The sequence below is a fragment of the Rousettus aegyptiacus genome, unplaced genomic scaffold, assembly GCF_014176215.1.
Source record: "Rousettus aegyptiacus isolate mRouAeg1 unplaced genomic scaffold, mRouAeg1.p scaffold_m13_p_7, whole genome shotgun sequence".
Taxonomy (NCBI): domain Eukaryota; kingdom Metazoa; phylum Chordata; class Mammalia; order Chiroptera; family Pteropodidae; genus Rousettus; species Rousettus aegyptiacus.
In genome coordinates, this window is record NW_023416310.1 from 65,947,339 (window position 1) to 65,971,247 (window position 23,909).

The 23,909-nt window shown below is 50.9% G+C and overlaps 2 protein-coding genes across 3 annotated transcripts in view; both read right to left on the minus strand.

Annotated features, from left to right (window-relative positions):
* On the minus strand, window positions 1-13,296 carry SLC20A1 (solute carrier family 20 member 1). Its single transcript, XM_016153203.2, has 11 exons — window positions 13,174-13,296; window positions 12,330-12,698; window positions 12,035-12,175; window positions 11,768-11,853; window positions 7,432-7,528; window positions 5,101-5,220; window positions 3,380-3,649; window positions 2,743-3,301; window positions 1,999-2,184; window positions 1,449-1,533; window positions 1-867 (listed from the first exon to the last, which is right to left on the minus strand). Exons 2-11 carry the CDS (start codon window positions 12,655-12,657, stop codon window positions 706-708), a joined length of 2,034 nt encoding a protein of 677 aa, XP_016008689.1. The 5' UTR covers window positions 12,658-12,698; window positions 13,174-13,296; the 3' UTR covers window positions 1-705.
* CHCHD5 (coiled-coil-helix-coiled-coil-helix domain containing 5) overlaps window positions 12,769-23,909 on the minus strand; it is a 23,391-nt gene continuing 12,250 nt past the window's right edge. Inside the window, exons 4-5 of one of the 2 annotated variants that reach the window (XR_004952044.1) lie at window positions 13,174-23,684; window positions 12,769-12,924 (exon numbers count right to left, since the gene is read on the minus strand). Coding sequence is in view for 1 of the 2 variants with exons in the window: in XM_016153224.2 (XP_016008710.1) it covers window positions 12,817-12,924; window positions 13,174-13,272 (207 nt within the window). In the remaining variant the exon portion in view is untranslated. The remainder of the gene's footprint in view (window positions 12,925-13,173; window positions 23,685-23,909) is intronic. The other variant, XM_016153224.2, reaches the window with a different exon arrangement.

Sequence of the window (23,909 nt, forward strand, 5' to 3'; positions counted from 1 at the left end):
TTCCTAAAAACTGTAGGCCTTTTATTGAGTGAAGAGGTAGACAGATGGACATGGCAGGCCGGCGCATCTAGCCTGCTTGAGCTCACACCCGCCTCCTCCTCCGTCCGCTCGGCCAGGAACCAGGACCACCAGGCTGCAGCGGCCTTTCATCTCGCTGCCCCATAGCACTGTCGGGACTGCTGGCGGAGTCACAATGCCCTGTCACTGCACCCAAGAACACTGCCCCCAAGTTCCCAAGGATGCCAGCAGAGCCTGCCCCCACTAACAGGCAGGGCGATGTGACTGCTTCTCTATGACTACAGGGAAGCTTCAGGCATATTTTTGTTAAGTCCTGTGCGTGTGCAGCAGAAACTGGTGACACCACCAAGCAGAGCACTGTCACATGGCTCTGAATGGTGTTTTAAAAAAAAAATCACAAGTTATCATTAGAGACAACATCAAAACACAATGGAATGGAAGCTGGATACAAAAAGTAGAGAAGTATGTACAGGAAGTCACAGCCAATGAGAACCAGTATAAACCTGGCTATTTAGCTAATTTTGAGACACATGGTATTTAGCACAAAAGCAATTGCAGCACAAGCAACACCTCCTCCCACAGGTCCCACACCTCAGAGACTGTCCTGAGGCCTTCTGAAACCCTCGTCGCCCCTCAAAGGTGCGGAATGCAAGGTGGCTCAGCATGGACACAGTTTCCGCCTCGACCTCAGGCCCTCGGGATGGCATACTTGAAGACCGCCATGATGGCAGCGCTGATGACACCGGAAATGGGGACCGTGACAAACCAGGCCACGAAGATGTTGCGAAAGAGCCGCCAGTCAACAGCCTTTTTGGACCGAAGCCAGCCGACGGACACGACCGAGCCCACCTAGGAGAGAGCGGGGCAGGAACCCGTCACAAGGGCAGTAGTGCTGAGGTGGAGATGCATGGCTTCACGGACATGGGGACCCAGACTGCCAATCAAGTGCTCATAGGAAGAGGAGGTAACATAAAAGCCAGTCCTCAAGCCTGCATGGACTGGGGTGAAGCACATCGAGAAAGAACACCTCCTTCCCCTTCCGAGCTACAGGGATTAAATGAAACTATTAGTTGCTTTAACAGCAAGTCACTTTAAGTTGTAGGTTTTCCAAAGATGATTCTAGAAAAAGCTTGATATTAGATCTCATAGCCAATCACTCTAAGCCCCACAATGAGCCAACTTAACTCCACCTCAGGTAGCATTTCTTCCCTCCCCCAAGGTGACCACATGGTCACCAAGCAACCTTAGGACACAGCCCCGTTTCTTAGACCTTCAGTCCTGAGAGGCTCTGAGCTTCTATGTTCTTGTAGTCACTTGTCCTGAATGTGTGGACTCGATGTCCCACTGCATAAACTTTCTAAACCAAAGCTTCGAAGAAAAAACCTCATGTCACAAACCATCTGAAGGGCACGGCGCATGACATCACTCACTTTACAGTGCGTTGTGCTGATGGGCAGGCCAATGTTGGATGCAATCACCACTGTGAGGGCAGATGCCAGCTCAATGCTGAAGCCACTGTGGACACAAACAGGTGACTTGTCAAGTACGACATCTGGGTTTGATGAGCTGAAGCCACCCCAAAGTCAAAGCTGTCTCGCTACCCCAATGGTAACAAAGCCCCCACTTCGTCTGCTAGAGCGCTAGGAGCCCACTCCGTTTAGGCCGTGGCTGCCATGCTCCCTCTTCTCTAGCATTGGAGATTTAAGGTTTTTGGAAGCCCACGAGTTCACTAAAGTTTAAATGTCAGTCTCAGCTCCCAAGTAAAACACATAAAGGCCAAGTACACATAATTCATTCTTGGCACACCCTTCCTTAGAATAAGTGACTGCACACTGAACCCACTGGAGTTAAATCCGTGAATGCCTGACAGACAACGCATGAGGGCCAGACAGGAAGTAGTAACTGACATTCACGGCAGCAAGGACAGCCTAAGGATCCATAACCCAGTCTAAGCTTGGGTTGTGTGTGCAGGTGGCTCACCTGGAGGGCGTGATTGGCGTCAGGTCCTTGCCCATGGTCTGGATGACTCTCCGGCCCCACACCCATAGGCCGGCGCAGATGCCCACACCGCCATACAACAGCAGCCATATAGGGGTTGCTACTTTTGAAGACACATCTCCCGTGTCATAAACCAGATACAGAGCAACCAGAGGGCCAATGGCATTACTGAAAGAAAACAAAGGCAAGGATAGCGTTTCAGCACAACTAGAACCTGGCCAGCTCCAGTTTGCCAGGCAACTTGCTAGTTATCTCAGTGAAGCTCAAAGCTCACCTGGCAAACAGGTCTGTTTTACAGGGAATGAACAGGCCCACATGCACAAGAGAAGGCAAAGGCGCTCATCAGTGGATGTCATACGTGCAACCTCAGTGTCCCCAAGGGAGATCATGAGGAGTTTACAAAGCACACAACCAAGTCCACGGCCTACAACCCCCTCCCACACAGCCAGCAGGTGTGGGCGAAGAACTGGTCCTGCCTAGACAAAGGCCTCTCTGAAAGAGGTCTGTGAGGTGGAAGACATGCTCTGTACTCACTCTAGGGAGAAAGACTTCACTGCCCCTTCCACTGTCAAGTCTATGCTCTCATCCCACCAGACCACTTGGTAACAAAGCCCCCACTTCGTCTGCTAGAGCACTAGGAGCCCACTCCATGGCCACAAGCACAGCCTCATGGAGAGCAAGAGGCATGAGAACAGAACGAGCACCGCGAGAGCCCACGTCACCAACCTGACGTCATTGCCTCCGTGGGCAAAGGACCCAAAGCAAGCTGTGAGGATCTGCAGGAATTGGAAGAGGAGAGACACCTCTGGCTTATCCTGGTCGTTCCACTCCTCCAGAGAGCCGCTGCTTCCCTTTCTGACCCCCAGAGCTGCCTCGGTATCGGTGCCCACGTCCACCTCAGAGGCCGAGTGGAGGTCTGCCACAGCGTTGCAGTAGCTGGTATAGCTATCCATGCGGGCCCGCTTCCTGCTGTCCGCACCTGGCCATGCCGGCTTCTCCATCTCCTCACTCTTTGGCTCACCATCCCGGCCACGGAGTGAGTCCAGGGGCATGCCACAGATGGCCATGGTATAGGAGGTGTAGCTGTTGTTGCGTCTCAGGGGCCTGTCCCCAGAGTCCCCCATGCAGTCGCCCACCTTGGCGAGATGCAGCTTGTGCAGCAGCTCCTTGTACAGGCCTGAGTCCTTATGCACAGTGTGGTACTGGGAGTGACCACTGACAGCCAGCTGGCTGCTGACAGCCTGGCTGAGCTGGACCAAGTTCCCGCTGGGCAGCTGCACCGCACCTGGCAAAACCCAGAGGACACTCAGTACCAAGTTCCCAGGTAGCCCCAGCTGCGCATGTGCCAAGCAGTCCCACTCACCATTCCCAGTGCCATCCACGCTGGTCTCCTCCCTCAGGTCTAGGCTAGGGAGCCGCTGGCGCTCTGGCACTTCCTCTAAGTCCCCCAGCTTGAAGGACACGGTCCTCTCCTCCACTACAGCCCGCAAGGGCATGGTGGCAGGCCCCACCTCAGGAGCAGGGCTCTGGGATTCGATGTCACCGAGAGACATCTTGGCTTCTTCATGGTCTTCCTTCAAGTTTTTCTTCTTCTCCATTAATGGGCTTTCTGAGGGACTACACTTGATTTCTCCTAAAAAAAGTTTTTTCTGTTACATACTAACCACAGTAACTTGTTCCACACCTGCCCTTCACCATCTCAACATCAGACAGACATCGATGACAACATCAGTGAACGTGCAGGACAGTCCTGTCTGCTGTGTGGCCATGTCTCATCCTTCCGGGGAACAAGCCCATAGCACAGAGCACTGCGTCAGGGCGGCACTCTCTCAGCGAAAGCCCGAGAGCAGGGTTACGTGGGCTCTGCTGTGTCCCCTGCTCTTACAAGCCTTCAGACATACAGGATACTCGGCTACCTCCCTGCTGACCGGGTATTGAAAATGTGGGCCACATCTGGTTCATGCTTAAAAAGGAGCCCAACCCCCCTCCGTGAGTTTAGGCCGAGCAACAGAGCTCAGTGCAGGCAGCTGGAGATGACACTTGAATTTCTGCCTCCAGCTAAGGTCACGCCACCCTCAACAAGCCAGATCTCGTCTGATCTCAGAAGCTAAGTAGTGTCAGGCCTGGTTAGTACTTGGATGGAAGACCCCCTAGGAATATCAGGTACTATAGATGTTAAAAAAATAATAATTTCTGCCTCCATAAAAAAGGCGTGCCTATGGCTCTCAATCGCAAGGCCAGGCAGGACTGTCTGCTGCCCATCATGCCCATGCTCAGTGTGTGCACAAGTTCATTCCAGCACTGGTGGAGCAAACATGAGTGAAGCCTGTCCCATCTTCCCCAGAATGAGGGCAATCAGGCCAGCAGGCCCGACCCTCCCTCCCAGGGCCTTGGGGCAGCTGTGTGATGCAGCACTGCCCCCAGTGCCACTGCAGCCCGCAGCCTCCCATGCGAGGATCTTGTGCACATGGGAAAGGTGGACGGTGGCCTGTGAGGCCGTAAGTGAAGGAGGAGCGCAGGGTCTACAGAAGATGGCGCTGCCATTCACCCAGTGTCAAGCGTGCAGAATGCCTAAGTGATGCCTTCACATGGCACTTGCAAATGTTCACCTCTAGAACTTGTGCTGTAATTCTGGAAGCTGTCAAGTCAGACACGTTAGCCATGGCCTCGCATGTCTGACTCCAAAGCTACACACAGAAGTAAAGCACACGTTTCCCTCACCACCACCCCCCAAAGCACTGTGTGCCCATCCCTTATTTTTCACTAAGGTCTCTTTAGTTGTCTTAAGTAGCTCATTTAAGGTAGGCCCCAACATCTCTATCATCGCTGGCAACCGCTTCAGATACAGTGAAACAGACCAAGTGCCTACCACGTGCCTATAGCACAGGCCATATGGCCCTCCTGACCAGTCTCAGGTTACTGAGTCAGTAAGATGACTGTTTGGACAATAAACTCATATCCTCAAATGTCCTCTTAAAATTTTTGATTCTGCCAATTTACCCCAACAGTGGGTGTTAATAGGTAGCCAAACAAAAACAAATAAGCACAACACTATAAATTAAGTTTCTGCTACATGTTACTTACGTTCAATTTTCCTCTTCATCCTGGGACAGACAAAGAACCAGACGGTAAGGGCACAGAGAACCGCACAGCCCACCGAGATGAAGACGGTACCCCACAGAGGAAGTCTGTCAAAGCCCAGCACTAGGAGATAAAATGGTGCATCTTGAAAACCCCAGGGCCACAGCCCCTGCAAAGATGTGTAAACCCGCCTGTGAGGACATGGGTTCCCCAAGCCAGGCCCGTCACCCTTCATGGAAGTTGCCAGCCTCAGGTTCACAGATCTACTGTGCTCGTGCAGATCTGGGAGAAAAATCCAGCAGTCACCTGAAACCCATGCCAGTCCTGCCCACCTTCAACAACCACTAGACTGCCGTCCCCCAAGCTGCTTCATAAACTAGCCTCAGCCTGGTTCTTGCCTTGCACAATGGTGGGATTACTATACCCTGAGAATCTGCAACTAGTTGTGAAAAACCAGAACCGCCCCAGCCTCTAGATGGTGGCCACACATAGTATGGGAAGGTGGTCCTTGTCCATCAGCCACACCAATTTGATTTTCTGTGCAGCCCTGGCAGCCACTGTAGTAGCCTCCAGCAAAATCCTCTAATAAGATAATCTTAAATTCACTATCAAACTAAGATACAGAAAACATGGATATTATTTATCAGAAGATAAAAGAGTTCAAAGGGCCATCTTTCACAAAAGGAAAATAGTTTCAGTAGTTTTATCCACAAGCCCTATCTTAGAGAGACTTATCTACTTCTCACATGGCTCAGGGACCATTACTATTAGTCACCATCTGCTTATCATTAATTTAAATGCCAAGCCTCTAGCCTGTATCAACATAGCAAAACACTATAGAATCCTGTTTAAGCCTAAAAAAAAGTTCTAAATTATAGTTTATCCCAGAACTTAATTACTTCTGGCTGTTTTGCTTATTAGAAATTAAATCACTTATAAAATAAAAACCCTACTGCCTCTCCCTAAAATGATTATTGTTTAAATATAACAGTTTAAATGGCTATATCTTCATTTTAATACTACTTGCAACAATCTCTCTCACAATTTAAATTTGCCAAGTCAAAAAAATCAAAAAAGAGAAATGAGACTGATTTTCCTTGTAAATGATCCACAAGGATAGAACAAAAATAGCCAAGTTGTTTTCAAAAATGATGGAAAATTTAAGTTTCTAATTTTACTGCTACCATATAAAACACCAGTGCTTGGAGCTTCACAGGACACTTCTTGGTTTAGCATCAAGACCCTAATTTACAACAGAATGGAAAAGCAGCGTACAAGCTAGTCCTTGCCTGTACTACCTGGTAAGGAGGCTGGTGTGCCCAAGGAAGACCAATATTCCCAAAGAGTTGTCCATTTTCTCTCCCGATTAGCCCAAGAATAAAGACAAGGTTAAAAATACTGAGCTAACTCCATTTCTGGTTCATGACGCTGCCTGGGTGAGCCTCAAGCAAGTCAGAAACGAAATTAATTTAGTGGGCCAAGATGAACATGATAAAACTCTAAAAAGAATATCTGAAAATGTGAGTGTAGAACACCCACTGTGGTTCTGTAGTCCCCATATACTACCCCAGTCCCCTGTCCTCCCCTCTTTGCTACATGCACGAGTGTCCTGGACATCTGGACAACAATGGACACAACATTCTTCCAGCCTGTGAACCTAGACAACACTGCTGAGCTGATGCCCCACAAGCTACAATGTGTCAGTCCTGGCAGTCACTAAATTAAACATGTATCATAACCCACAGCTGCCTGAGCCCAAACATAAAGTAACTGATATTTCAATCTTTACATTCTCACAAATTATTTTCCTCTTAGCTGCACTCTTCTTCCAAGTGCACTTAGACTAGGTGTTAAACATCCCAAGTCTTCTCGTTCAAGCAGATTCAGAGGACTAAATTTAGCACTTAGAAAGAAAAGGAATTCCATGCATGTGGAAGAGAAACAAGAACATCCAGCAAAGACGTCCTAATTGGTTGATAACCGAAGATCAAACATGACTAGGGGCTCTTCAGTGGTCAGCGGTGGAGACTAGGATTGAGTGCAGTGTTTTTAGCACGGACAGGAGAGAGGGAGGGAGAAGACCATGTACCGTGGGTCCTATGAAGACTAAAGAGTAAAGGCCTGCAGGGACTTAGAATCTGAGCAGGTCTCTGGTTGAAAGCCTATCTAGGTTAACTCAGCACACACTAGCCTGCAGCCTTCTGAAATGGGTGCAGGCCAGCCACCTTCTAGGAGATTTCAGCCCTGTAAAGCAAAAAGGGGTAAATTGGGCATTTAATGAAAGTTTTGTAAACAACTTTAAATTCACATCTAAATATTCTGACGTGTACTTACAAGGTGCTCCTGTATACATGATGGAAAACAGGTTTATCCCAACCGTGCAGGCATAAAACACTGGCAAAGCTCGCAAGCCGTTAGGGACTGGATCCGCCTGTAAAATATCATTGAGACCAAGACCGTAAAAGCTCTGAAAGCCACCGGGGACCTAGATCCTTGCAAAAGAGCATCTGTGAGGATCCCAGCACCAGTGACCGCCTCTCCACTGAAGCCCCCAAGGCTAGCTGGGCATCTCTGACACCTGCTCCAGGAAGTCTGACAGTCAAAGCAGATTTCTACACCTACTTGAAGTTAAGTGTGTGTTTGGCTTTTTGTTTTGTTTTGTTTTTTGGGTTGCTTTGTTTCGGTCTTTTGCAATTTTTAACAAGGCTACCTACACCAGGGACTGGTGGGTAAAGAGTTTCAATGCCCAGTGTTCTGAGGTGCCTGCCATCCAGATGTAAATCTGAGCACACACCTGAAGATGATCTAGACTCCTGAAGAGCTGTCAAGAAGAGCCCATCAGAGTTATAACGTTCCTGACTTTTATTACCTACAAAGAATTCTTAGTAATACAATGTTCAGTAGAGTATACCTGTAGCCACCTTGCCTAGATACCTGATAAACATGCCATTATCAGTAACTCATCCAAGCACTAAGTTAAAAAATCAATCGTGCACTGGTTCGTCCCTCACTCAACAAAACACCAAGCACGTTTCTGAGCACTGAAATATGGGAGTGAATGAGACACAGGCGCTGCCCTTGAAACTGATATTTACATTCTAGTATGGAATAACATAAAGTTCTAACAAATGCTATGAAAAAAACAAAGAAGGGTAAGGGGGCGGTGATGGAAGGGGGTTCGGGAGCAAGTGTCAGTGGAGGAGAGACATGTATGTGTAAGTCACCAAGCATGCACCACCTAGGGGTAAAGAAGGAACCAGCCACCTGGCTACCTGGGGAGCATAACATTCCAGACAGATGTTAGCAAGAGCAAAGGCCCTGAGGGAAAAACTTGAAATACTTAAGGAACAGCAAGCCAGCTTGACTAGAAACAAAAAGAGTCTGAACTGTAACAAACGTGTATTAATTGTATAAGAAAACAGAGGTCAACACCTAAAGAACGAGAGCCCGGACCCCAACACAGAGGAGGGCTAAACTACAAAGACCACAGCCTAATGTTTACTGCTATCTTGATCACAATCCAGTGGAAAGTCCTGGGGAGGACGAGACAGAGGAAAAGGCCCAAACGTGATTCTAAAGTTCTGACAAGAATAACTAGTATATTGAGAAGACGGTGGCAGTGGCTTAAGATCCACAAAATAAGAGAAAGTACAGGTGCCACTCCCAATCAGCAGATGCCCTCCCACCCACCCCCGCCCCCACCCTCTTGAAAGGCTGAGTTGGAGAGACTGCTAGACAGACAAGCTGTGATAAGAACAGTAAATGCCCTACAGAACCTAGGCACCTGAGCGATTCAGCCATGTGGGTCACACCCGAAAGGTCATCAACGGTATGAACCTGAGGTACTTATACATTTTCCTTCTGAGGAAAGTCTCCAAGGGACCTGAGAGCTCCTTTAAGAGTCCCCAATATCAAAACCCAGAAGGACTTTACAGACAGAAGTAGGGACTTCCTGTAACAGATTTTCAAAAACGATTTGGTGTTTTGTTACCAGAACAAATTGTAATTGGTTGGTCAGCGTACAGAGAAAGTAGGCCAGGTGTTAATATTTCTATACGGCCTCCTCACATATTCCAAGGTACCCAGTAATAAATTAGCTAGGGACAGGGTAGAGAGTGAATGACACTAAATTTACCATAAAATACAGGCTCCTGGCTTTAAAAAGTTACAGTTCGTCTATGGCCATGCCACCCTGAACAAGCCCAATCCCATCTGATCTCAGAAGCCAAGCAGGGTCAGTCCTGGTTAGTATTTGGATGGGACCACCTAGAAAGACTAGGTGCCATAGGTGCAAAAAAATTTAAAAAACAAGGGATTGTAAGCTGACAAGGTCCTTGCAATCTGTGAGGTCAACCAAGGGCTGACTCGCCTAAAAATAAATAAAAATAAAAAAATAAATAAGTCACAGTTCACAAGAGTCTAGGAAAAAGAGAAAACATGAGTAGTCCCTCTCCCCTTCACTCCCTCCTGACTCCTCAGTCACTTTCAAGAGGTAACCAGGGCTGACAATTTAATGAAATACTTACTACCATAAGACCCATCAAACACTTTATCTGGAAATAACGTAGAGACCCACCCTCCATTTATGTGCCCCCTTCTGAATTCAACCAGAGCAGTTCATGTTCCACTCACTCAATGCTCCAGGGAGCTTCGTCGTAAAGAATCTGAGCTTGAAAACATGTCCTAGGTCTACCCAGTATGCTTCCTGGCAGAAGGAGCCACGAAGGCCATTTTCTCTGACTGGATCTACTGCTTATTCCCTGTCCCTAACAGAACTACCTCGCCTCCATTCTGCCTTTTGTGTGCCCTAACAACAGACACTCGGAAAACAAAAACTAATGTTAACTTTAAAAATGGACACTTACGTTGGAAGATTTTAACAGCCAGGACCCCAAAAGTTACTAGTCTAAGGCTATTTTCTTGAGATTTAAAACCCAACTAACCAGAAACAGTCACACTCATGGGCTGAAAACTCACTTGCTATTGAAAGGTTGGCCTGCCCCATCCCCCAGGGCGGAGGGTGAGGTCGGAGGACTGAGATAAGAAAATCCTCAGTCAATATTGTGGCAAACACTATTTCAGTCATTCTCAGTCCTGCCCACCCTCATACCCACATCATGAAGGGAGCTCAGAAGTTAACATATCTAAGGAAGCACTCAGGAACTGGGGTAAGGTACCTGGCAGGCCTTCCTCAAATGAGAGGTCTGGGCATCTCAAAATCACCCTCTGCACCATCTTCCTCCAGGAAAGAAGACAAGTTTGTTTAGCACTGGGACACACAAGGCACCAGGACCAAGTGCTTCCCAACAACAACGGCACAGAAGCCCAGGACGAGGACTTGTGGGCAGGTGGACCCCAGCAGGACCCTATCAAGTCCCCCAATTCTCCAGTGTGAAGCAAGCTGTGTGGCTCTGCTGGTGGACCCCAGCAGGACCCTATCAAGTCCCCCAACTCTCCAGTGTGAAGCAAGCTGTGTGGGCTCTGCTGAGAATGCTGAAAGGCCTGGTCTGGGCCACTAGTAAGCCTGCCACTGAAGCACCAGTGTCACACATGACAGCTCTGAGGAGTGGGAGGGCCAGTCTAATCATACCCCTTCGCTGAATAAACATCACCAAACTCTGAGTCAGTCAAGGTTCATGAACTATTTACTCTCAGTCGCATTATGTCAGGCTGCAAATACATCAAGCTTTCCAAGTATTAACCTGCTTTACTTTGCCAGACTCATGGCACGGAGAAGGGGTCGACAGCCAGTTTTCCAGCCAGTGTCTATGCAGGAGAGGAAGAGTCCTGTCCTGAAGCAGCAGAACAAGAGCAGAAGTGGATCTGTGCAATCTTATCCCTGGGGATCAAGCTGCCATCGGCCTTCACTCAAGATTTCTATAGTTTAGGAGCATTTTAAGAACTTACAATGGACAGTTAAGAGCCATTCACCTCAGAAAAAGGACAACTCTGTTTTCTGAGAAAAATGCATTTATTCTTGCTGTAACTCAGTCCAATGACAACACCCCTTGTTGACCACTTTAGAGCCAGTATCAGACTTCTTGATAAAAGAAATGCTATCAGGTCCCTGAAAAGGGATTTTCAAATGGACAGGAAATTAAATGGTTGTCTAGATTATTTATTATTTTGACAAAGAAAAACAAAACAAAAAGTGCTTTTGCTGGTTCTTTTTTCCTACTCTGAGAAATCAGTCCCATTACTGTGAGAGATGGAGTCCTCATCAGAAGCTTATAAACGGGTCATGCTAATCAGCACTACCAAATCAACTAGGCAGACCCAGACACTCCATTTCACTGGCACGGGGGACATTGTGACTTGCTTAACCCCAAGCTTACAATTCAAAACAGTACGTGTGATGGCGATTTAAAATAGCACGCAGCTAGACAAAGCTACCCTAATAAATTTCCCTAATTTTCCACTCCCAGTCTCCTCTATTCCTCGGGCGCAACATGTTGTTCAATTTTCCATCCTGAACGCCCTCTTGAGTAGTGAAAACTCGCTTTTTTCATTCAACTTAGCACACAAAAAAGGTGTACAGAGAACATAAGGAACTATTTAACTTTCCAGGACCACATATGTACACACCAATCACATTTGTAAGGGTGCTATTTCAATGCCATTGACTACGACTCATTAAAGGCCATAAAAGGGATCTGGAAAGAAAGATTACCTTATGAAGGATGAATGCCCGAACGAGGAAGAATAAAATTCCAGACATGATACCAGAAAGCAGTGGAGAGACGAACCAAGACATCACTGGAAAAAGACACATTAAAAACAAAAGTCAACTAAAGAACTGGGTACCAAAACACACTTTAAATTTCAGCAGTCTGCCTCTCCCTTTCACATAACACACTCCCACATGTGATGCCATGAACATACCAAGGAGAAAAATTAAGACGCCATATACTTAGATGCCATTTAGAAGTATACGTACCAATCTTTACCAGCTCAGACCACCTGACACCCTCTTGACCCTTCGCCACAAGGGAGAAGCCAATGGTGGCACCAACAATACAGTGGGTCCCAGAAATAGGAAGCCTCAGAAATGAGGCCACCAGCTGCCACGCAGCAGAGCCTGAAACAGTCAAGTTTTAGAAAACAATCAAGTTTTAGGAAAGAAATAGCAAAATTCCACTATGCATTCTAAAGGAATCCTGTGAAAAGTAGAGCCGGCAACTGCTGCCCACCCCTAAGGTGGGCCCACTGCAGCCCAACAGCCCACCACTCACCGAACATGGCACTGACAGAGCCCGCCATCAGCAGATCCTGCGTCGAATTATACATCTCCACGTCGATCAGGCCCTTCCTGATGGTCTCGCTCACTTTGGCCCCGAGCAGCACGGAGCCCACCGTTTCAAAGATGCTAGCCAGGACGCAGGCCTGCTTCAGGGTCACCACTCCCGAGCCCACGGCCGTGCCAAATGAGTTCGCTACGTCATTGGCGCCCACGGAGAAGGCCAGAATGAAGGCGATGACGAAGCCCAGGACCAGCATCCACAGCGGGCCGCCGGCCGCGGCCACCGTGCTGGCCACCAGCGTGGCGGCGGTGGACGCCATCCCCACAGCAGCGACCTGAACTAACAAGCACTGCTGCGCGGCTTTCAAGCGTGTAAACAGGATGAGAGTATGAGGTATCACAGATGCTCTAATAAATATGTATACTATATGATATTAAATACTGTAAACGTAAACTGCGGCAGACATGACTGGTCACTGCTATACGCTGCGCACGGGCATCTGCGGTCCGGGGCGCCTCGAGCTCCGGAGGGCTAGCGGCGCGGCGCGAAAGGCCATGGCAGGGACGCGCGGGGACGCGGACTCATCCTGAGGGGACACGAGACCACAATGGCGCGCGCCCACCGCCCCCGGCGGGACGAGCGGATCGCACGTGGCAGACTCTCCCCGCACCCGCCCGCCCGCGCGCGCCCTCGGCGGGCGCCTGAACAAACCTCTTCTGTTCCCGCGCGCCGGAGCCACCAAAAAGGCTCGCGAGCGCGGGTAGGGGGGACGGCACGAGGCCGGAACCCCGCCCGCCCGGGGAAAAAATGCCTGTTCCCGCTGTGCCCCACTCACCACAGGAGACGAGGACCGAGAGCGGACAAGGAGGTCCAGGCGGTGAGCACTCCGTGCACAGGGCAGGGTCCTCCGGGGAGCAGCGCGGCGCCTCAGATACTGAAAAGAAAGAACCAGCACGGACCGGCAACCATCACTCGGGCGGGACGGGCCACCGCCTCTCCTTATAGCTGGCGGGCGACCCACGTGACGCGCCGCGCTCGCGCGCGCGCGCGCATCGGCCCGAAGCCCCGCCCCGGTGACGCATGCCCGCGGGCCCGACGTTCCAGGCTGATGAGCCCGATGGCTGTGCTCATTGGCCTGGCGACCGCTAGCGGCCACGCCCCCAGGGTATCTGGTCACGTGGGCAGGAGACCAGCGGCCGCGCCTGGGCGTTTCCTCTGGGTCGGGTCGCGCCCCCAGCTGACCGCGAGGGTCGTTGGTGAGATCGTAGAAGCCGCGACCACTGTCGTTCCTGGTTCTTCCCACAGGCCCGGATAACGGAGCCAGCCGCGCTCTAAGCCGCACTAGGAGCGCATCTGGAGTCTGCAGCGCCCGGAGATCACACCCGGCTAGTGACGCTGCGGGGAGCTCGCACCCGGGGCTGCGGGTACAGTCCCGTCAGGCTGTCGCCCCTGCGATGCCCTGACGGGCGCTGCCCTGAGCTGCGGTAGGTAGGGGCTCACACGGCGGCCTCGCTCCCACAGTCGCCCACCCAGTGGAGGCAGAGTGGACAGTCACGAGAACTAAGCTGTTCCTTGGAGGGCACGGTGACCCAGGACGCTCCAGATCACCGCCGCCCCGAACGCCTGCGATGCCTGCGCCACGGCGGTGCGCGGGGTGGAGGACACCAATTGCGAGTCCAGTCCTGGCTCCTGATCGCTGCAGTGCGTCACTTAGAGCGAGTCCTAGAGCTCCGACTGCGCCCTCCCAAAAGTGAATTGTTAGCGGGAATTCATTCCCCCCGTGTGTGTGTGTGTGTGTGTGTGTGTGTGTGTGTGTGTGTGTGTGTGTGTGTGAGAGAGAGACTAACTAGAGCTCAAGGTATTCAGTTCAGCAAATGCTGACTCCCTATTTAGCTCTTTTCGTGAATATTCCTGTTTTAGAGTGCAGAGAAGGATGTAAGGGCTTGTTCTCTGCATCCCGGAAGATGAATTGTTTTCTGGTTCCTACATGGTCTGTAATGCAATTTCGGTATAAAATTTGCTCTGCACATTTGGGGGCATTTCATTATACAGCTTGAGATCAAGATGAACCGATCAGGCCACGGGGAATTATGGTCTGGTTTCTTGTCAGGGTTGTAGTGAGATTAAAGAATTCCAAACAGAAAACCCCACCATGCTTAGAATGTTCTGGAGCCCGCCCCTGCTATCTCTAGCTGCAGAGCATGGACTAACAGAAACCAAGGTGTTGTAAACCTCTAAGTCCTTGCGATGTCGGAGTCTTCTGTGGAGACTGAGCCTCCTCTGACCTACCTACAGTGGAGTTCTATGGGTAATTTACAAAGTTCTGGGGCCCAAGGTCATGTCAGAAAAAATGCGTGCCCCAGAGCATTGACCCTGAAGTGCAATTTGGATGTAATTCTGGCACTTTTGAATGTACCCCTCTCTCTACCCTAACTTTATTCCGAGGTTATGAAAAACTTGACTAAGAGGACTCACCTGTTAAAGGTCCTTAAGAGTTCCACTATTTAAAATGATTTTCAAAGTAGATGTTTATAGGGAAATTGCAAGAACTTTTCCTGGTATGTTTTCTCATCCCGTCCAAGGGCATACTCTTGCCTGTCTGTGGTACAATTTCTTGGAGACAGCCCATCCCTCCTGAAATCAGTGGGGCAGCTGAGTTGCTGAGAGCTGGGGAAGCAGACAGGCCGGCCCCTGCAGGCCCACAGGGTGGCCAAACACAGGAGGCAGCACCACTGTGCAGAGCTCAGAGAGACTTGCAGGCCACAGATCTGAGGTCGGCACTAGATAAGCATGAGGCCAGCATCCTGAAGATAGTCCATGAGGAAGGAGCACTGTGGTGGGGACAGGGACACAGTGAAACCAGACCGGGATCAGAGGCCATTTCAGAGGCCGTCCATAAGGACTTGGGTGGGAGCAGAGGAGATAAAACCCAGGGAGGAGCCTTGGAGCAGGGAGAATCGCCTCCGCGCCACCCTCTCTGCCCTGCACCTGGCTACAGCTCCAACAAGCAAGGCGGTAGTGACTGCCAGGCACAGTTTCAGGCGCTCTGTACCTATGACAGTCTCAGTGCACCTCTGATAACGTGCTCTCACCTTAATTTACAGGTGCAGAAACAGGCACAGACAGTAAAGCAGCAGTTAGACCAGCGAGGGACCTAGGGAAGTTCAGCCATCTGAGTGCCTTTTCCCTGACTGTCAGTAAGTGCCAGGCAAGTGTGATGCCCTTAGGTGCTAACTCTCATTTGCATTTAACACATTTACTTCCCCTTCTTTCCTCCTCATTTTTATTAACTTGGGTTGCTTTTACAGCCTGTATTTTAAGCATCCTCAAACCCTGTTAGGATAGAAAAAGACATTTCCAGGAGACCTGACTCTACAATTGTACCCAGTTTCCCCGGGGTGAGAAGAGGCGGGAAGCTAGGGCACATGTCCTCTCCAGAAATAAAGCTGACGAGTGGCCTGACCACGTCTTAAGTTTATGGAAAAACTCTGTTTTCTTGAGATTTCTTAAAAAAGGAAATTCATCTTGCACCCCCTGCAGTCAATTCCTACAGGCAATAGGTTCAAAATAATGCCTCAAGGACTACATATCACCATCACTGCCACCCTTTCCCGCCTGCTCCAGATATAGCCAGCCCCTGTCTTCAAACTTTCCTTCACTCCCCATCAAACAGCACTGGACACCCAGTACCCTTGGCTCTTCCCCCAACAAGGTCCACATAAAGTTCCAGAAAGAGAGAGTGTTAAGAGGAGGGCACTTTCAAGCAGCCAGACAACCCGGCTTTGGCACGGAGACTCAGTGGTTGCAGTGGTTTCAGACCAGCGTCCCACAGCAATAAAGACCTGGATTTCAGTTATGCCAGGCAAGCTGGGTCGTCCCTCCACCAACACAAGCGTGGGGACTGGCCCACCCGCTCCAGACTTTATGCGCCTCCCCCTGACAGCTCATCACCTGGGCTCTTCCCTTTGGTTTTGAGGTCACGCACATGGGAGCAATGTGGCATGGGACTCAGACCTGGGGGTGTGTGGGTGGCGGGAGTCAGAAGCACAGCTCTCAGAACTCAAAACAGCCCCCGCGTCTCTGGTTCCCCTCTGAGCCAGCCCTGTGTTCTTGGCCACTTCTTCAGAATGACCTCTCTGGAGGCTTAAACCAAGACCCCCGTCTTCTCCAAGGCCCAGCTTTTCGGCTCATACCACGAAAGTGGGGGAGACAGGGAATCTGCTGGAAACCTAGGAGCCTTGTGTAATGACAGTACTGCAGCAAAAGGGGGTGGAGTTGGCCCACTGCCACCACCCCTGGACATGTGGCTGTAGACTGAGTGGACAGCAGGACATGAGTCACTCACAGAGCCATCCGATGGGGTGGAGGTGGTGGCTCTAGGTATCCCGTCACTCCCTGCTTTTCCATTCACTCCCTTGACACACGGTCTGCCATAAACCCGGTGAGTCAGCAAGACTGACCAACCCTGCCCTCCAAAAACAGACCCCTTTCCACTAGAATCTCACAGAGGACTGGCCACAAACACCAACATGGAGGAGCAAAGTCGACTCCCATCCTAGCCACACAACCACGCTTCCAGGAAGTCCTTATTCATCACCAGCTGTCCCAGCAAGCCTTCCCAGAGCCCCTGACTCTGTGCCAGGACACCTGTCCCACAGCCTAGCCCCAATGCAGAGCCTCCTGCTCCCACAGGATGTCCACCCCGGCCAGCTCAGGAGCCCCTGCTCACTTGTCTAGGCCCTCAGCATGGGAAAGCTCTTTGAGAAAGCCTGTTAGGGCTACTGGGCAAAGTTGGGAAGAGCTGTCTGTCTCGGGGCAGTAACAAGTGCCTGGGCCTGCACCTCAGCTTTGCAGACCCAGAAATCCAAGTCTTTGGGGGCTCAAAGTGAGGCTTCCACTGTTGGGGGCTGCTTCATGGGAGACTGAGGTTCTGAGCGGAACCCACCTTCTGTTTTCAGTGGAGAAATCTGTTTCCAACGCTGGGGATCCCCTTGCCTCTGCCTAGGGCCTTGCTCCTCCAAGTGTGGTCAGCTAGCCAGCAGCCAGGCAGCATGCAGTCCCTGACTAGAGCCTTTGGGGCCCACCCAGACCCGTGTGTCAACATGAGCCCCTGCGACTCACGTATGTTACAGGTGGGAACACCATCACAGCCATGCTTAATGATGGGGATACGTTCTGAGAAACGCGTCATTTGGCAATTTTGTCATGCAAACATCAGAATGACCTACACAAACCAGGATGGTCTGGCCTACTGCACACTCAGCCTGTGTGGGACGCCTGCTGCTCCTGGATACCAGCCTGTACATGTGTTCCCACCCCGAGTGCTGTAGCAGCTATGACACAACATAAGTAAGTACTTGTGTGTCTATACACATCTAAACATAGAAAAGCTACCGTGAAAATACAGTGTAACAGATAAGACACCCGCAAAGGGCACTCGCCATGGATGGACCTGGCAGGACTGGAGGTCGTCTACTGAGTCAGTGGGCGAGGGTGACTAGAGGTGATGGCCTAGGACACGACTGTGCACAACTGCAGGCTTTCGACGCACTGCACACCTAGGCTGCACTACATCCATAAAAAATATTTCTTTCTATAAATTAACCTTGGTCTACCATAACTTTTTTTACTATGTAATTTTTTAACTCTTTGACTCTCATAATAACACTTAGCTTAAAATACAAACACATTGTACAGCTGTAAAAAATAAAAAGATATGTTCTTCTAAAAGCTTTTTTTACCAAAAGTTTTTTTTTTCTTTGCTTTTGAAACTTTAAAACTAACACATACACATTGGCGTGGGCCTGCACAGGGCCAGGTCATCAAATCAGGGCCTCCCACTTCCAAATCCTGTCCCAGGAGAAGGTCTCAGGGGCAGTAACAAGGGTGGAGCTGTCACCTCCTGTAACAACAATGCCACCTTGTGGAATGCCTCCTGAGGACCTGCCTGAGGCTCTTCTCAAGGTTTCACTCTTCCCAGAAGTATGTCCCTGGTGGTTGTTTGACTTTTTTGTTTTCATCACAGATTTGCTTGTAAGCAGACAAAGCACGGTGAACATTACTGTCTATTAATGAAAACCTTTCTGGGTTGGATCCATGTTTTCATGCTTTGTAAGGAGCTTATCACGGTCTGCAAAGGCTTCTGCCAACCCCTTCACTGTGCATTTTCTTGGGGGTTCTGCAGTTTCCTTCTCTCTTGCCCCATCTTCAGTCAGCAAAACACGGCACAGTTTCACATCACGTTTTTTATACATAAATAGAAGGCATACATGCTAAAATCATGATAAAGTTATAGTAAATACACTAACCAATAACATGGCCACTTAACGATCATCAAGTACTACGCACCGCACAGAATCATACGCACCATACTTTTATATGACTGGCAGCACTGAAGGTGAGTGCACACCAGCATCACCAAAAACACGTGAGCAATATGTGGACATCACCAGGCGATAGGACTCTTTCAGCTCCTCTGTAACTCTATGGGTCCACCATCACGTGGCAGTGATGACATGACAGCTGTGACATTGCTGTGCAGTTCATGGCTGTACAACAGAGATTCTTGTTATCTGGTAAGTTTAGAAACTATATTAACATGTACTTTTTTCAGTCGGATGCTGAAAAATCAGCACCTTTTCTTATCGAGTCCTATTTTCGTGAGCAAGCACTGCTACTACTTTGGCCTGGGCACGTAGGCTTGGGCAATGGAGGTGGAGCTTTGGCTCCATCATTTACTGCTATGACCTTGGGCAGGTCACTAAACCTGTCTGAGCCTCTCATCCCTTCTCTGCAGTTGTGGATAGTGGAGCCGCAACGAGGACCAAGCAAGCCAAGTGGTTAGCACTGTACCTGGCGTTTGGCAAGCACCCTCCACCTTGGACACTAACTGGGGTTGGGAGCCCCAGGTTTCCTATAAACTACACTTGCCATCTTTTAGGGTGAAATGCTCCCGTGACTGCTGGTTTGTCCACATGTCCTTCCTAGATTTACTTTCCGAAAGAGACTTTATTCCTGGGGGCAACTTATTGTGACCCCATAATATATCCATTTCAGGACTGCTCCCTTAATTTTTTCCATACCCACCATCTGCAGGAAATTGAATTTTTAGGTAAAAAAATTCTGTGTGCCCCACGCTCCTTGTGATAAAGCCTCTGACCATAATTCATGAAAACCTTAAATTTGGGAATAGGGCTCTCATCCTCCTAGTTCCAGGCACCTTCAACACATTGTTCCATTTCACTTTCACAACTGGATTAGACAAACCGCATGCTCGAGTGTTCTTACTGGTCTTAGGTAAGCAGGAGTGGGCCTGGGGGCCTGGCACAATCCAGACACAATGGTGTTGGATGAACTAGACCACAGTCCTTCCTGCCCCCTGTTGCCTCCAGATTTAAACCACAAGAGTGACTCATGGGGCAGAGGTGTCTGGCCAGATAAGGGTGAAAGAACCCCTCTCAACAGGGCAGCCTCACTGCAAACATTCTGCTCCATTGTCCCCATAAGAACTGATATTGACCAGATATAGATTCTGAGTACTCAGTTCAAAATATGGTCACACAGATGATCCGTGCTCGTCGTGAACGACACCACACGGAGGATTATCTGGTCAAAAGTGACCTTCCTCAGGACGCTGACTTTCCAACCTAATACTCAAAACAACCACCGCTAATCGTTCTGTGAGCTCATCGCGTTGTATACATTAGATACATAAAAATGGTCGCATGTCAGTCACGCCTCAATAAAGTGGCTTATAAAAAATTCCTGCAATGGGTACATGCAAACATGTAAGGTGTCAATGCTGCTTTTCTTGTGTTAGAAATGGGATCATGCCGTGCACAGACATGTGACTTGCTTCCTTCTCTTGACCTCGTGTCTTAGAAACTCTGCACATAAGAGCCCTGATTCTCATCTTTTAACATGTGCACAACAGCCCAGAATGTGTGTTCTAGCGCGAGGGACCTGCTGGGCCAGGCACTCTGCAGAGGTTTTATTTGTGTAACATCACCAAACTGTACCAGCATAAACACTCAGCCAGCTAGCGCAGGAGAAAGTGGCAGTTTCAAGGCTGGGGTGCTCAGATCTGCCTCAAGCCACACATGGTGGGGGTCTCACAGCCTGCCCACAGCTATCAATGCCAGCCCCTACTTAGCTGCAAAGGCATAAGGCCTATTCCTTCCAGCTCTGTGCTTGTCTGCTTTCCCACTATCCCTCCCAGCTCCATCAGATCATCTTTCCTCACTTTGCCATCATCCTGCCAGTCTCCAGAGTCTCCTCGCTCAGCCGCCAGCACCCCCTTCCTTGAGGCCTATGTTTGCTTTTCCAATGAGGTCACCCTCACAGCCACCTCCTGGCTGTGCCCAGTTCTCCCTCCACAAACCTGTTGGCATGGTGGTTGCTGGTGGGGCCAGCGTGGGTAACCTGGCCCTGAAGAGCCAGCCTTGGCCACTCAGACCTTTAATTCTGTGGTAGCTCAACACCTCAGTGAAGGCTGGCGGAGTGCCTGCGGCCAAGAGCTGGGATGACTAGGCCAGCTCTCGCCCTCCCTTCCTCCTTACCCACCTTCACTTCCATCTGTCTGCTTGTGCCTGAGGCTCCTAAAACAGCCGACAGAGGGCAGCACCACGGTTCACAGCCGTAGACCGAGGACTACAGGTTCTGATGGACCTTTGATGGAGAAAGACAGGCCCCAGGGAAGAGGGAGGGGAGTCACTGCTGGTGGTCTGGGTCCCAGACAGTACCCAGTCTGGCTGACGGTCTGGCTTCCCTCTGCTGCTACCACAGACCCAGGGCCGGGGCCAGTGGGTGCCAGGGCCTGGCCCCAGACTGAGGGGTACAGGCATGCCCATCTGTACCGCCTCCCGCAGGGCCCTTCTCATTTTCTCCGGTCTTCTTGGCCGAGTCAGCACTTCTCTCACTGCTGTCTCCATCCCTGCTGCCTTCAAACCCATGTGCTTCCTCTTGTCCCCACTGTCACTTCTGTGTGCCCCACGCTCCTTGAGATAATGTGGGCATCAATCACCTTCCTTGCTCTCCTACTGTCCCTGGCCCTATGAACCCCTCCCGCAGCCTCTGCAATAGAAAGTGCTGGTCGTGGCCTTAGGGTCATTCACAGGGAACATGTGCTCCCCCTGCCACTCCCTATGCAGACTTCCTCCACACCTGCACCCCCAGGTCTCCCTGGGACCCTGGGTCCACAGTTCTAACTTCATCGAATAGGACATGGAACATGTTCAGACCGAAGACCCTCTGCCTCTCTCCACCAGGCCACACCTTCCCCTGACTCAGGGTCACCAACTACAGCATGTCTCTGAGGCACCAGGGGCACCATATCATGTCCTCAGAGCCCTTCTGTCCTTCCTGGTGCACTGGCCCCTCCCAGATGGGCACCTCATTCCAACTCCCGTCACCACTTTCTCCGCTTTCCACTTTCTGCTTCCAACCTCACCAGGGTGGAGGGGGAATAGCGGCTCTTATCTAGACCCCACCAAGACCACGGTCTGGTCTGCCCACACCCAGTCTGAAGCACTCAGTTCCCTTTCCTGCTTAGGCAAAACCAGGCAGTAGAAACGGAACGAGGGAGGTTGGGTGTAGCATCATAGGAGGCTGTGTGAGCCAAACCAGACCCCGCCCCTCCCCCAGGGCCACTGCCCTGAGAAGTCTGCCCAGCACCCCCACCACAGTCATTCCATGACCTGCTTTGGGGCTGACTCTTCAGAGGAAGTATCTGGTGGTGTGGGGGCAGGTGACCCAGTTTTCTTGGCCTGGAGTCGAGGGAACAGCGGGCCCCAGTGCTCATAGGTGTCATCTCCTCTTCTCGCCCTGTGGCTGTGCTGCCCCTGCTGTCAGGTGCTCCCACTTGCTCCAGCTTCCTGTGAGGTCTGACCTGCAGCAGCTTTTCTCACTGTATCTAGAGAGAGGGCTCCTGACCTCCAAGGACCATCCCGTTCCTGACCGCAAGCCTCTCTCACTCCTGACCCCCCAAAATCCCTCCCCTCCTAAGCCCCCAAGGCCCCTCCTACTCACAACACCCCAAAGCCCCTCCTCTCTTAACCGCCCTAACACCCTTTGCTCCTGAGCCCCCAAAAGGCCCACTCACTTATGATGCACCCCAAGCTCCTCCCATTCCTGACTCCCCAAACCCCCTCCTGCTCCTCGCCCCCAAAGCCAGCCAGACCAAGTCAAACCGGGCTGCCCCTACCCCACACACACCTGCTGGAAGCATCTGTCATCTGAAGTACTTACATAGCCCTTTTAGGCACTCCAGTGGTAGGACACCAGAGGCTGTGAGGAGGTGGGAACAGAAGACATGGAGGACAAAAACAAAGACACAGAAAGACGGGGGGGGGGGGGGGGGCGGGGAACCTTGGCCAGACCCCTCCTGTGCCCTGCCCTTGTCCTGCTTCCCAAGTTCAGCCCTCACTCCCTGACCACTTAGCCTTCCCCACCACCAGCTTCACCCCACTTCCAACCAGCCTCACGGGGGCCACACCCATCTAAGCCATCACTTTCATGAAGTCTCCCTGCCACCGCTGTTGACAGGATGCAACATCCAGGGACCCTGCAGCAGGGCCTCCTCTGTCCACCGGCTTTATTCTCTACCAATTCCCAATGGAAAAGAACACTCTGTTCCATCTGGCTTGTCACCACCCCTCTTCTGTGTGCTGAAGCCAGTGCGCTTGTGCGGTCACCCAAGGTGGTTCCCACTTTCTCCTACATATCAGCTGCTCCCTGCACGTCTCCTTGTTCCTGCCTTGCTGCAGCCTGGGAAACAGTTAGTCATTGCCCAAGACAACAGGGCTTGCGGGGCCAAGCCATGTCAGTCAGCCTTTGTACTCTACCCGAGGGGCGTGCTTACTGTCCCTCCTTAAATGCATGGGCTCTGACACAAAGTTTCCCACCTGGAGTACTGCTCTGCCGGAATGACCTGTAGGAATGGGGTGACCGCCCTTCCCCATGCTGTGCCACTCACTGTGTGCTCAGGGCGGAGCACAGCAAGTGGGTAGGCGCTCCAAGGCCCCAGGGTTGGTGGCTGGGAGCAATGCAAGTCACATATGGGCTCTCAGTGCCTGGCCCTGGGTTGGGTGTCACCTGCAATTCTTATGGTTTTCCAGGGAGTCCAGTCATGAGAACCTCTTCTGAGGGCCCAAGTTGTCCCTGAGGCCAGGTTTGTTGTCTTAGTTTTTTAATTGTGAGGTTCTATGCAACGTGAAGAGATAGCCGGGCTTTGTTGAACCGGTCACCACTCTTTAGCCAGCAGCTCCTGCCACCTTGCTCCAAAGCAGCTTCCCAGGCTTGCCTCTTTCTGTGGCCCTCTGCCGAGCAGTGATGGGGACAGAAGGATGCCTGTGGACCCAAGTGCAGCCACTTAGCCACACAGAAGGCTCCTGCTTCCCCAAGGCAGGTGCCTTCCAGGATCTCAGCCAGCAGCGGCCATACAAAGGACCTCCATGAGGATCTAGTGCAATGAGAGGTTTCCTAGCAGCAGAGAAGGATGCTTTGTGACTTGGGCTGGCTGTGAGCAGCGGGGAACATAAGGGGCTAAACAGGAAGAGAGCAAAGGACAGGCAC